The sequence below is a fragment of the Phodopus roborovskii genome, unplaced genomic scaffold, assembly GCF_943737965.1.
Source record: "Phodopus roborovskii unplaced genomic scaffold, PHOROB, whole genome shotgun sequence".
Classification (NCBI taxonomy): Eukaryota; Metazoa; Chordata; class Mammalia; order Rodentia; family Cricetidae; genus Phodopus; species Phodopus roborovskii.
Genome location: NW_026126407.1, coordinates 4,256,865 through 4,270,309, shown reverse-complemented (window position 1 = coordinate 4,270,309; position 13,445 = coordinate 4,256,865). Strand labels below are relative to the sequence as shown.

At 42.0% G+C, this 13,445-nt stretch overlaps 1 protein-coding gene across 3 annotated transcripts in view; it reads right to left on the bottom strand.

Annotated features, from left to right (window-relative positions):
• The window catches only part of Nlk (nemo like kinase), a 124,057-nt gene that overhangs the window by 1,929 nt on the left and 108,683 nt on the right, over positions 1–13,445 (bottom strand). For 2 of the 3 annotated variants that reach the window (XM_051179851.1, XM_051179850.1), the window contains exons 7-10: positions 12,312–12,413; positions 5,522–5,608; positions 3,224–3,422; positions 2,392–2,485 (exon numbers count right to left, since the gene is read on the bottom strand). In XM_051179851.1, the coding sequence (XP_051035808.1) occupies positions 2,392–2,485; positions 3,224–3,422; positions 5,522–5,608; positions 12,312–12,413 (482 nt within the window). Of the gene's footprint in view, positions 1–337; positions 426–2,391; positions 2,486–3,223; positions 3,423–5,521; positions 5,609–12,311; positions 12,414–13,445 lie in introns of all 3 variants that reach the window. The other variant, XM_051179849.1, reaches the window with a different exon arrangement.

Here is a 13,445-nt window from a genome sequence, read left to right as displayed (position 1 = left end):
TTGCTTTAACCTCTCTACACTGAGCTGCTTGCAAACCATTCATTTAGAGATCTGTTATCCAGAGTGAGGCATTAACTTTCAGTGATTTACACAGGGGCAAGAGAGGGCCATGGTATTTGGTGGGGAGCGGGAAGGACCCTGCAGTTTACCTGCTGTAATGTGGAAAATATATGCACAGTGTTTTCCATGGAGCCTACTTCATGATGTAAAGTAAGTGGTAGCTATTATAAATAACATTATCCCTATCCAATCAGGAAAATGCCCTTAAGAAGTACCTCTCAAAATAGTGTCAGCAAGTGGGGGGTTCTACGTGAAGAGGCCATGTGAGCATTCTCACCTGGGCATTGCTGGTGCTGATGAGTCAGGGCCTAGCAATTGTTATCACAGACCTGGTACTAGTTAGTCCCCCGAGGAGTCTAGGGTTGCTAATTAGAAAGGAATGATAATCACTTTCCCTCCCAGAGCCCAGGAGAACAATGACTAGCACCTGGAAGCTGCTAGAACACCTAATCACCTGGGTCACTGACTCTTCTGGGAAAATATTAAACAAAGTAACCCAAAACCACAGCAAAGTCAGTTAAAATGCAAGTTAATGTGATCTTTCTTCATGTGTGTTTGTGGGGAGGGGGGGACCTGAGAGAATGAAAGACAACTGATTTTACTTATTTCACACACAATTCTTGAATTTGGTCCAACAGCTTCAATACAGGCAAGGCCCTACTTCAATTCGGGAAAAGGAAAGAGAGAAAGGTCGGGGTAGAAAGGTCGGGGTAGGAGTGGGGGTGGGAAGCAGACAGTGGCCTCAAGCTCAAATCCACCCTTTGCCCTGTCATAAAAACAGGAGCCAGATCTGCTTGAGGTTCTCCTTTGCTACCTGGCTTCATATCATATTTGTCAAAAGAGGGCACAGGAGGGCGCTGCAGGCTGGAGCATCAGGCAACAGCGTCCCTTCCTGCTTCTGGCCACATTCACTCAAGCTCTGCGTCCCTCTGATGGGCCAGTTTTATCCACCTTGGTACCTGTCCTGCCTGCTCATGCTGTGTGTGCGTCTGCAAATGCAGACCCTCTCCAAAAAGGCTCCTGGGGGAGGGAACTCTGAGTTCAATTTCTTCCTTGTTTTTCTCTGTTGGTTCATACTGGTTGCAGCCTTTTGCATTTGCTACTTCAAGGCCCATCCCCACCCCTGGGAGCTGGAGTTACTTTCATGCTCTTCAGAAGGTAGATGTCCTCTCCTGGTTAGTAACCCCTAGTATTAAAATCTCCCCACATTGTTAAAGTGGTTTCTGTCTTTCCACTGGGAACAAGGGAAAGAGACAAAAAGAATGAGGCTTGCTAGGATCCAAAGTGGACTCATAGCTGTCTGCTGAGCATCCCGGATGCTCCTCTAGATAGGAATCATCTACCTGTCTTCTTCTCTCTACCCCATCTCACCCCCAACCAACCCATCCAGGCTTGTTGACACAGGAGGCTGAGGCAGGAAGATGAATAGGAGAGCAGCCTGGGATACATGGTGAGACCTTGTCTCAAAGCGACAACGAAACAAGACAAAACATAAATATACAACAAAGACAGAGTCAGGTGGAGTACAGGTCTGGATCATGGTGCTGAGGCAGGAGGATCTCAAGACCAAGACTAGCTTGCTTGGGCTCACCCAGTAAAAACCCAGACCAAAATGACAAAACAAATAAACTAACAAACAAATAAGCAATAAAGATCAAGCCCTCTCACAGAACCCTTGGCTGTGTTATCAAGAGGGTGGGAAGGTGGCCGACCTGAGATCACACTCTCAGCAGTGAGACGGCACCACAAGATGAAGATAAAGGCTTCCTCCATTTACAACAATTTCCTATTGAACATTTTTTGTTTGTTTGGAGCTGTGGTCTCATGTAGCCTAAGCTTGAACTCACTATGTAGCTTAGGCTGGCCTTGAATTCCCTGCTTCACTTCTTAAGTGCTGGGATGACAGGCATGTGATATCATGCCCAGCTCCTGTTGAACAAAACAAACAAACAAACAAAGCCAGGTGCCTATAACCCCAGCTCCCAGGAGGCAGAGACCAGCCTGGTTTACCAACTTTATACCAGGACAGCCGAGCTGTTACACAGAGAAACCCTGTCTTGGAAAAAACAAAACCCACAAACAACAAACAAACAAACGGTCAGCAAGATGGCTCAGCAAGATACAGTGCTTGTCACCAGTCACCAACCATGATGACCTAGGTTTGATCCCATGAATACACATGATTCATGAAAAGGGAACTGACTCCCACATATATACATACATGCAAAGCAAAGGGTTAAAAAACTCAAACCACCAAAAATAGGCTGGGTAACACAATCACAGCACTGTTCCTTTAATTCTGAGATGTGAGAGTTGTGCAGACATAGTTACCTAATAAAGCTCTTAAAGGCAGCAGACTGCGGGTTGATGCAGAGAGGCACTCTGTTTCCTTTCTGCTGTTCCAAAATGAACTGGTGGATGATTTCTGTGGAGAAAACAAACACCGTCCACTCCACTGCCGACACACAGGCTGGAAGTGTGGATTCTCAGCTGAGGCAGCCAGCGTCTGAACACAATGGCCTGCTGGGCTAGTTAAATCACACACACACCCTTTATCAGTCCAAATCGAGTTCTACTTTTCTGAAGCCAAAATGATGGTTGTTGCTACAAGCAGACAAAAATTTCCCCGGAGGCACTGCACAGGCTGGAAGCTCCACCAATGGGAAGACCTGCCATGGGACAAGTCTTCTAAATCCAGGATCACCTCAAGCTCTACTGCAGGGACAATCCTCAGCAGAACTTTACGAGGAAATAATCGAATTCCCTTTTCTCATCACCATTCTCTTTAGTGGACTTTTACTTTTTGAAAAAAATGTCAACTGTTACACATAAAGAAGTCCAATACATTTTACTTAATGAAGTGACATGGTAAATACAGATACAATATATTTTGAGTCAGACTCATTACAATTTGGAACAGAAACAGAGTCTTCATTCCTCTGACTAAACTTCCCCTGGAAATAACGATAACTCACCATTCTTTGCATACGCTCTTGCACATGCGCGCACACGCACGCATGCACGCACATACATACACGCTCTGCATAGACAGCTACATGCACAGCTGAAAATAGATATTGGGCAGCCTTGACTCTGGATCTCTGCTATTTAATCGAAGATGTCACTGGTCACTGTGTATGAATGGGTGTCAAAATGCACTCACCTTTAACCTGTCGGACAGAGCTGAGGTTTTTCTCAAAGGTATCATCAAATTTGGGGTTGGTGACAGGCTCAAAGTCACTGGTATAGACTCTTCCCGTCGAGGTGGAAAAGCAGCACTTACACATACACGTGTGGTATCTTAGCCTCCCTTCATCTAGGTAGGGGTGGGCTAAGGCATCCTTAGCGGATATTCTTTTTGACTGAAATCAAATTTAGAGACCAGCACATCAACACTATAGATAAGCATAGCTGTTCATGTAGAATCTTTCACAAGACAGAGTTACATTACACAGCTTACACAGTTCTATGTGTATAGAGAACATTCTGGGCAAAGAGGGACAACTGAATTTAGGGGTGGGTGACAGAGTAAGTAGACTTAAGATAACAAGTGTCACTTCAAAATGACCTTCTACTAAAAATCTGAAAAGTTCCTACCTTGAAACTGAGGTACACAGGGCCCAAATGACAAATATCATGACATTTAAATATGTAATGCTTTGCATTTTAGACAACAGGCTGTACTTTTGAATAAGTGTCAGCATTCAGGAGATGCGATCATGCTGCCAATTTTATAAAGCTGCTTAGAACTGCTATTCTCTTTGAATATAGGTGAACAGAGCAAATCATACCCAGAAACTGCAGGGTTAGTAGAGGGGCAGTGTGAATGTCAGGCTGAGGTCAGCAGCAGCAGCCTATTTTCTGGCTTCTGAGGCCTTTGAATCAGAACAGTTAATACATCAGGCTTACTGACCCATAAACTTTAAACTCCAGCAAAAAGCCAACCACTCTCAGTGATCAGTGGAGTATGAAGGGAAAGCGGATCTTACGGGACCTGAGGACGGGCTCATTGGGAGACAATGAAAATGACACGCTGCCTTGATTCTAGGATGTTCAGCACTTCACACAACTTTTCATGTTTTCATGTTCCTAAGGCCACAATCTAAATCATCTCACTATCGCAAGGTCTCATGCACGGTAGCTCTAAACTCACCATGTGTGCACACCTTTAGTCCTAGCACTTGGGAGGCAGAGGCAGGCGGATCTCAGTGAGTTCAGGGCCAGTCTGGTCTACAAAGTGAGTTCCAGGACAGCTAAGACATGAGAAACCCTGTCTCAAAAAAACAAAAGTAAAAAACAACTCAACCATGTGGCTAAAGAGGAACTTGAAACCCCAATTTCACCCTGTAAATAAAGTTGGGTTGATATTTATACATCATTATGCCTGGTTCAAACCCAACTTTTTTTTTTTTGCCCCTAATTCTCAATTCCCCACCCCCTGCCCCAACAAAGCCCTGGCTGTCCTGGAACTCACACTAGGCTGGCTTTGACCTCAATAGAGATCTGCCTGCCAAGTGCTGGGATTAAAAGCATGTGTAATCATACACAACTCTTCTAATTTCTTCTTGTAGTCCTGTCTGCAGATAGTAATGTGGATCTGATTATTACATTACAAAAATGTTCTCTTCTCACCACAGATCATAATTTTGTAAGTTTAAAAAAAAATTCTTTAAATACCTCTTGTATTTGTGTTTAGTCATTTCTTTGTATCTTAAAGTATATTTTCTTTTTTAAATGTTTCCAATTGAATGTCTGTTGATGATAATTACAGGCACAGATATGACTGATAAATGATTTGGATGAATGAACAAATAAACAGCAGACATCACAGTGTAGTTTGTAGCACAGGTCCAGAAGAAGAGTCCAGAAAAGAGGTTCAGAAAAGTTACAGCCTCAACCCAAAGAAAACATTTCCATATGCCATACAATGGATGATTTTTCAAACAATTACATTTCCCTCCTCTAGATTTAACTTGGTGTCAAATCCTTTTATAAACACTAAGATCATAAGAATGGCAATGTCTTCTAGAGCTTTACCTAAGCTTTGCTTAAATCTAAGCATCAATACTCAAAAAAGTGTGTGTGAGATGAGTTAGCACGGGAAAACACAAAATAGGGGCTGCAGTCTGCCATTCCAGTCATTATTTACACTGCCAGTCTAGTCAAAGCCAGGATGCTACTTAGAATACTATTTTAAAATTTATTTAATAAATACAAAAATAGGGGCTAGAGCAATGGCCCAGCACTTATTAAGAGTACTCTCTGCTCTAGTAGATAACCAGGATTCAGAACCTAGTCACAGATGGTGGCTCCCAACCATCTGTAATTCCAGTTCCAAGGATCTGACTCCCTCTTCTGACCTTTGGGAGCACAAAGCAAACACGTGGTACACAGATATACATGCAGACACAACATTCAAACACAACAGAAGTAAAAATATATAAAAGTAAATACTACTTACTGGATCAAAGACCAACATCCTGCAAAGTAGGTGAACAGCTTCATGTGTGGCCTGGCTGGATAGGGTGTAGAGTACAGGAAGAGATGGCTGTGAAAAGAGAAAAATTCAAGTATTCAGGCCTTTAGGTAATATGTGGATATGGAATATAGTCAATTTATAGCAAAAGAATTAGCCAGGTCAAAATGATGTTGTGAACCAGGGGTAGTGGCTCACACCTTTAATCCCAGCAATCAGGAGGCAGAGGCAGGTGGATCTCTTTGAGTTCTAGGCCAGCCTGATCTACAGAGTGAGTGTCAAGCTAGTCAGGGATACACAGTGAGACCCTGTCTTAAAACAGCTTTAAAAAAAAAAAAAAAAAAAAAAAAAAAAAGGTGAAAGGTGAATGAATACAAACATCAAACACATCTAAACTCAAAGGGAATGAGTTTCACTCCACTGATGGATCAGTCTTTAGAAGGGTTAATTCTCACTGACTTCCAGCAGTGTACCTGGTCAGAGTACAGCAATAATATAATAGGTCAGAGTACAAAAATCATGACAAATGAATACTGACCCAATAAATAAGGTGGCTGCTTTGGCAATAAGGGAAGACCAAACATGCTTAGGGATGGAGAAAAAGAGAGAAAAAATTTGAACCACCATCCTCACGAGTATGATCTCGATACAGTGGTTTTTGCCTGGCTGTACAAGGGTCCTTTACAAAGGTATTCCTTTAGTTCCCATCCAACTATCAAAAGGTTTAGACTCTGACTGGCACCAAAGGGCCTGTGATTAAGTCACCACATTAACTGAGGATTCACCATGTACTGTGGATAGCAGGATGCACATAAAAGAATCCTACACCAGAACAAACTCTTTATCACTCTCTGAGTCTGTTGAATAGCAGACATGGTCCTGCAGAAGACAAGTGCTGTTTTTACTAAGCTAAGTTTCCCCATCTCAGAGTCTGAGTTGTTAAAAAGACAATACAATAAAAATGCTATATATTGGTTTTGCCTGCCAAGAACCCCTGATTTGCAGTGACTCAACAATTCTTCCACTGTCAAAAACAAAACAAAACAAAACAAAACAAAAAAAAACAGTGGTTTGGTTGGCTTGATTTCATCCTACCAATTTCACAGATAATGTTAGACAATTGACTAACACTATTTTTTGAGACCCAGACTGTTTCCAGGCTAAACAAGCAATAGTTGGCCAGGTCCAACACATTCCTCCCTTACCTGACTTTATTATTTAGAATAATAATTTTTTTTTCTTTCAGCCTGCTGTGTCTATAGCTTCTCCTGCCTCAGCCTCCAAGTGCTGGGATTACAGATTAGCATCACTATGCTTAGTTAAGAAACTTAATTTTGTTTTTGGAGACAACTCAGGGTTTCCTGCATGACCCAGCTTTTTTCAAAAACCATCTACTGCCCACAAAATCCCATGCAAGCTCAGCTTGGAGGGTGATCACTCCACAACCCCAAGTGCCTATGGTCTGTCAAAGCCTACACCACCAACTTTGATGTTGAGAGGTATACTTTGAGAAGACTGTCAAGACCAAACGAATGGACGAAGTTGCCACCATCAACATTCTGACTAACCACAGCAATGTACAGAGACAAGACACTGCCTTTGTCTATCAGCTCTGAAGTCAGCCTTAACTGGCCACTGGAGACAATGATATGGGGCCCATGAAGACACCTGCCCAGTATGATGCTTCTCCACTGAAAGCCTCTGTGAAAGGCCTGGGATTGATTGAGGGCTCCCTTATCAAGATCATCTGCTCAAGAACCAACCACAAGCTGCAGGAGATTAACAAATTGCAGCAGGAGACATACAGAACCACTCTGGATAAGGACATCATTTCCCACAATCTGGTAATTTCTGCAAGCTGATGGTTGCTCTTGCAAAGGGCAGAAGAGCAGAGGATCAGTTGATGACATCCAACTAATTGACCAGAAGGCTTGGGAGCTTTACGATGCTGGAGTGACGATGAATGGAACTGAATGTTCCCAAGTGGATAAGCATCATGACCCACCCAGACCACTGTATGCCACCTCTAGAAAATGTTGGAAAGGTACAAGAGCTACAGCCCTTATGACATGCTGGAGAGCATCAAAAAGCAGGTCAAAGGAGACCCAGAAAACGCATTCCTGAACCTGGTCCAGTGCACTCTGAAAAAGCCACTTTGCGTTACTGATTGGCTGTATGACTCCATGAAGGGCAAGGGGCATTACAACAAGGTCCTGATTAGAATCATGGTCTCCCAAAGCCAAGTGGACATGTTGAATGAAATCAGTCTTGACTACTATACTCCAAAATTCAGTCTCTATACTCCTAAATTCAGAGAGACACCAAGGATGACTGTAGGCACTGCTGCACCTGTGTAGTGGAGACGACTGAAGGGCACAACACAGTGGAGGCCTCACCTGTGCCCACACCTGACAATCTATAGAGAATCAATGTGCCACTAATGGACCCTGGAGTTTTTTTCTGTGAAGATGACAATAGAGAGCCACCCCATCTTAGCTGCCTTAGCATTGCCTGTCTATACCTTCATTCTCTTCTTTATGCTAAAGAAATGGACACTTCAGGAAGTTGGATATGCTGTCTGTGATATGAGACACTTTTGCCTCGTGTCCACTGTGTCATGAATAAACCATTTTTACTTCAGAAACAAGAAGGAAGAAAAAAAAAAGAAATTTTGAAGATCAGGCTTATTATTATTTAATCTCTGCAATCCTCCATCTTCCATGAACAAAAGGATTAATAGTGTAATAAGTGTTTTTATGAGTAGAATATAAAAGGTATTTATGACAAGTCTCAGCACACATTCATAGTAAGCTTCTAATTACTGCTAGAAATTACTTTTTTCATAATTTATTTTTATTTTATATGCATTGGTGTTTTGCCAGCATATATGTCTGTGTGAGAGTGCCAGATCTCCTGGAATTGTTATGGACAATTGTGAGTTGCCATATGGGTTCTGGGAATTGAACCTGGGTCCTCTGGAAGAGCAGCCAGTGCTCTTAACAACTGAGCCATCTCTACAGCCCCCTAGAAATTATTTCTAATATATTAATAATTTTCACTTAACTTGGAGTAGGGTAAAGAGTTTAAATAAGAACTACTTAAAAGCTTAGTGTGATGGCTAGTGTTGGTTGTCAACTTCATACACCTGGGAAGGTGGAGGCTCAGGGATTTCCTCCACCAGACTGGCCTGTAGGCATGTTTGTGGCATTTTCTTGATTGTTGACTGATGTGGGAGGGCATTAATTTTATTATTACTCTGTGAATGTAGGTGTGTGGGTAGGTGCTGGTGCCAAAGCATTATGTGGAGATGTTAGGGAACAACTTTTAGGAGTGAGTTTTCTCTTTCCACCATATGGGTTCTGGGGCCTGACTAAAGCAGGCCATCAGGATTGGAGGCCAGTATGTTACTCAATGATCCATCTTACCAGCCAGAGGAACTATTTTTATCCCTATTTTAGTGAAGAATGAAACTGAAGCAGATAGAAGTTAAATAATTTGCCCAAGGTCACAGACTGAGTTACTAGTAGGGCCTTATACAATCTGCCTACAGCCTGCACTGTACAACTCATGGGACACCATTCAACAAGCTTTTTAATGTGGTAAGCCTGAGACTGACACCACAGCCTGCATTCTTCTTCAATACAGTCCAGAGAAAAATAAGCCAACGGAGTCAACTAAACATCATGCATTTTGTGGAATAGCCATGACATATAAAACTACACAAGTTCCACATTATAACCTGGGAACCAAATTAATTTTTTTGGAGCAGAGTACAGGAACTGGGAATAGTAGTACAAACCTGTAATTCCAGTACTGGAGAGGCTGAGGCAGGAGGATCACAAGATGAGGCCAGACCTTATTTCAAAAATATCAAACAAAACAAAACTCAAATAACAAGCTGGGGGCAAAAAACAAAAACAAAACAAAACAAAAAACAAAACAAAACAAAAAAACAAAAACAAAAAACCCACACATACAAGAAACCAAAAACCAAAATAAGAACAGGAAAAAAAAATGTTGAGAAAATACAGAGTTATCTGTCTACATATTAAATAACCTTGTCTGCAGTTGTATCTTCTAACCTCTGCTGTGAGAAGTTCTGACAGGAGTAGAGAGAGCTTTCAGTGAGGCTGCTAGCATGCTAACAAGTGAATGGCTGTGCGTCATGAGGTGGGGGGTGGGGGAGGGAAAAAGACTTACACAAGGAGTTTCGAGAGCCTGTGAACTTTACTCAGAACTCAGTGATGGTACACAGGTTAACTAGCACATGCAGATCAAAGTCAATTCCCATAATGGAGGGGAAAAAAAAAAAAATGGTGCCATTTATGCTACTGTCAATTGCATGCAGTAGGCACAGTGCACCACCAGCCTAAGAGATGCCACCCTCCTAAAGCTGTGACTAATATGTGAAGACGCAACCACCACTGTGCAGCAGGGTCTCTTAACTCTCACCCTACCCATTTTTTCTTCAAAATCAAATCCTCTGATACCAAGACTAACATTGCTGTGGTGCTCCCCTTAGACCAGACAACCTGGTGAGCCAACCTTAATCTCACCAGGAGGTATCCCTCACCACGAGGCCAAGTCATGGGAAGAGTAGAAGAAAGGATTCTTGTAGAATTCATTTAATTTAAAAATAGAGCTTTAAAATGTTCCTCTCCTTCCTCTTTTGTTTTAGAAAATAATGTGGTAAGTTTTTGTTTTTGTTTTTTTAATTGAAAGATCTAAGTTTTTAAAAATTCTTTTTTGAGACAGGGTCTGAGGAGAGGTATTCCAAGCTGGTTTCCACTCACAGTCCTTTTGTCTGTTTCCTGAATGCTGGGGTTGCAGGAGTGTGCCACCATACCCAGTTGAGGGCTCTAGACTTTTACAGCTGCTGGGTTCAAAATTCTTATGAGAAAATGGACTCATCTGCCCAGAATGCTCAAAGGAGTGCATAACAACTCTTCTGTAGGGAGACATTTAAGCTCTTTTATCATGTCAGGAACATCTCAGAAGGTTTGCCTTCTAAGCTGTTGTTAGTAGCACTAGGATAACCATTAGCTAGAACCTTTAGGGAAGGCTGAGTGATACCAGGGTGTCTGGTCTTACATCTCATTACTGGTTATCTTTGGCTAGGGAGATTTATTAAACTGATGAGGTCAATAAAGAAGGAAAATTATTCTATTTACAAAGGCACACTTACTATAAAACAGTAACAAATTAGTTTAATGTTCCTGATGCTGACCAGTAAATAGCATAACAGACCCTGTTAGCTTCTCCTGTAATACAGAGTCTCCTCTTGGTTAATAGTACTGAATTCCCAGGGGCTAGAGAGATGTCTCAGTGGTTAAGAGTAACTACTGTTCTTGCAGAAGACGTGAGTTCCCAGAACCTAAGGTGCGTTCACAACTGCTGGACTTCAACTGCCGGGCATTTGCTTTCAGCTGCCTGTGGTCATGTGCACACAGACACACATCCACATGGACATAATTTAAAATAAATCTTTAAAAAAGTTACTACATCCGCTGGACATTGGTGGCACTCAGGAGGCAGAGGCAGGCAAATCTCTGTGAGTTCAAGTCCAGCCTGGTCTACAGAGCTAGTTCTAGAACAGGCTCAAAAGTCACAGAGAAACCCTACCTCGAAAAACAAAAAGACAAACAAACAAACAAAAGGTTACTTCATTCCTCAAACTGGGCCTCAAACTATTTCATAGTCTGAACAAAAGACTACAAAAGCATATGCCCATAAGGAGGCTCTTTAAATATAAACCTGGTCATCTGCCTGCTGTGAGTCTGAGGCCAACTTGATCTACACAGTGAACTAGAGATAAGCCAGGGATACACAGAAAAACCCTGCCTCAAAAATAAACGAATATGAATTAAAACAAAGCATAAGCACCTACCTCTCTCTATTCACTGGCCTGAGCACCTGTGGAAGCAGGAAGTCACTGGGATTATAGGGAGGGAACTCGAAGCCTTGATCAAATGTCTGGTGGGCAATTTCAGAGGAAGAATGCTAACTCAGTCTGTCTTTTGGTAGGCCCAGCAGTTCATCTAAATAATCAGATCACCTAGATGCTCTATTTAAAAGAAACCAAGGCAATGCCAGGGAAAAATAGCCTTGGCTTGTCCTGCTCAAAACTTATTGGTTCTGCTTGTTTCCTGTTCCTAGGGAAAGTGCTCCCCTCACTCACTCTTTACACCACTAAACTTTTTTCTCTAAAGGGGATTAGGAAAGTTCTGGCAGAAGATACTGCTTAATCAAGAGTGCAGACAGAAAGCACGTTGGCTTCTCAACCGTGACTTGGCTGGCTGCAAGTGATATTGATTAATAAAAACTAGGCAATCCTCCTTTATACTTCTAACCACATTTGGGTGTGATGTGATGTTAGTGGTAAGAATACAACAGCAACTGCTTTACATCCTTGCATGGCAAAGAGATACCAGTTATTTGGGCTCCGTATCTGGAAAGGGCATCTTGACTTACATGCACTGAGGCCAAGGCTTTCTTCCCACATACTGACAAACCAGGAGACCACCAAGAGGTCAATAAGCAGTGGTGCTAAAAAACATGCATCTTCTCCTATGGTGCTGGGCATGGCCATCAGTAATTTTCTATTTATGGTCATATATGCATAACAAGAGATCTTACGTGTAGGATGCTTCTGCTTGTATGGATGTGTTTATATACATGTGTGTGTCTATTACCTATAAGCAACATCTTTGGAATAGAAATCCTTCCCTTATAGTCAAGTGACAAAGGCAGACTGTTCTCCTCTTTACCTCTTTACCTGTTTATGAGGACCCCTGAGTATGTGTGCCTTAGCACCTTCACAAGCTGTCCTCATTGCTTCCAGTGATGGCGTGCCCAACAGATCTGTGATCAAATCCAACTGCAAGGGAACATGAAATACAGGTTGATAGTAACTCACAGAAACAACTTCATTAGACTTAAGCTGTGGCCTTAAAACATGAATGGCACTTTTTTTTTTTTTTTTTCCTTTTAAAACCTTAGAACCACAAACCTTCAAATAAGCTCTGGTAAGAGCCCTTTCTTAGCCAGGCAGTGGTGGCATACACCTTTAATACCAGCACTTGGGAGGCAGAGGCAGGCAGACCTCTGTGAGTTTGAGGCCAGCCTGGTCTACAGAGTGAGTTTCAGGACAGGCTCCAAACCTATACAGAAAATCCCTGTCTCAAAAAAAAAAAAAAAAAAATTAATTTTTAGCATTTTTGTTTGTTTGTTTGTTTGTTTTTTAAATCAGCTTAGGTGGTCCATACTGTAATCCTACCACTTAGGAGGCTAAGACAGAAGAGGCCAGTTGAGCTACATTCCATGGAAGCTGAACAGTGTTCTAACACTAGAGTAACTCTGGAGTCTTATATCTGTGCGCCCTACTATTTTACAACTAGAGCATCTTTGTAGATAGTGACTACTGATTGTTCTCTTCAAACAATAAATAGATTTTAATGCTTCAAATGGATTCGAGCCCATCAAGAGGCTAATCTACACATCAGATACATGTGATATAATAAATACCCAAAACATTCACACCTGAAATAAAAGCTAAGCACTCAATGTTTGGACGAGCACATACCTCTTACATTCTAGAAACCTCTTACACTGGCAGAAAAATGTGGAACTTAGAAAACTGGGCTCAATAAAGGAGACTTGACTGACAGTGCCCTCCTTGTAAACCACCTTACCAATTTTCTGGAGTGCTGAAATTGTTACAACTCTATAACATAATTAACAGCACATTTCATTTAGATCCCCCTAGGAGGGGAAATTCATGTACAGAGTCCTGCATTTGCACTACTTATCTACACCATGGGCAGGCAGCCATCAGCATCAGTATGGGGAAGAGGGGGTTGGAGGAACTGCTTGAGAAACTTGCTGTCCCCTGAAGAGGATAAGATCTTTA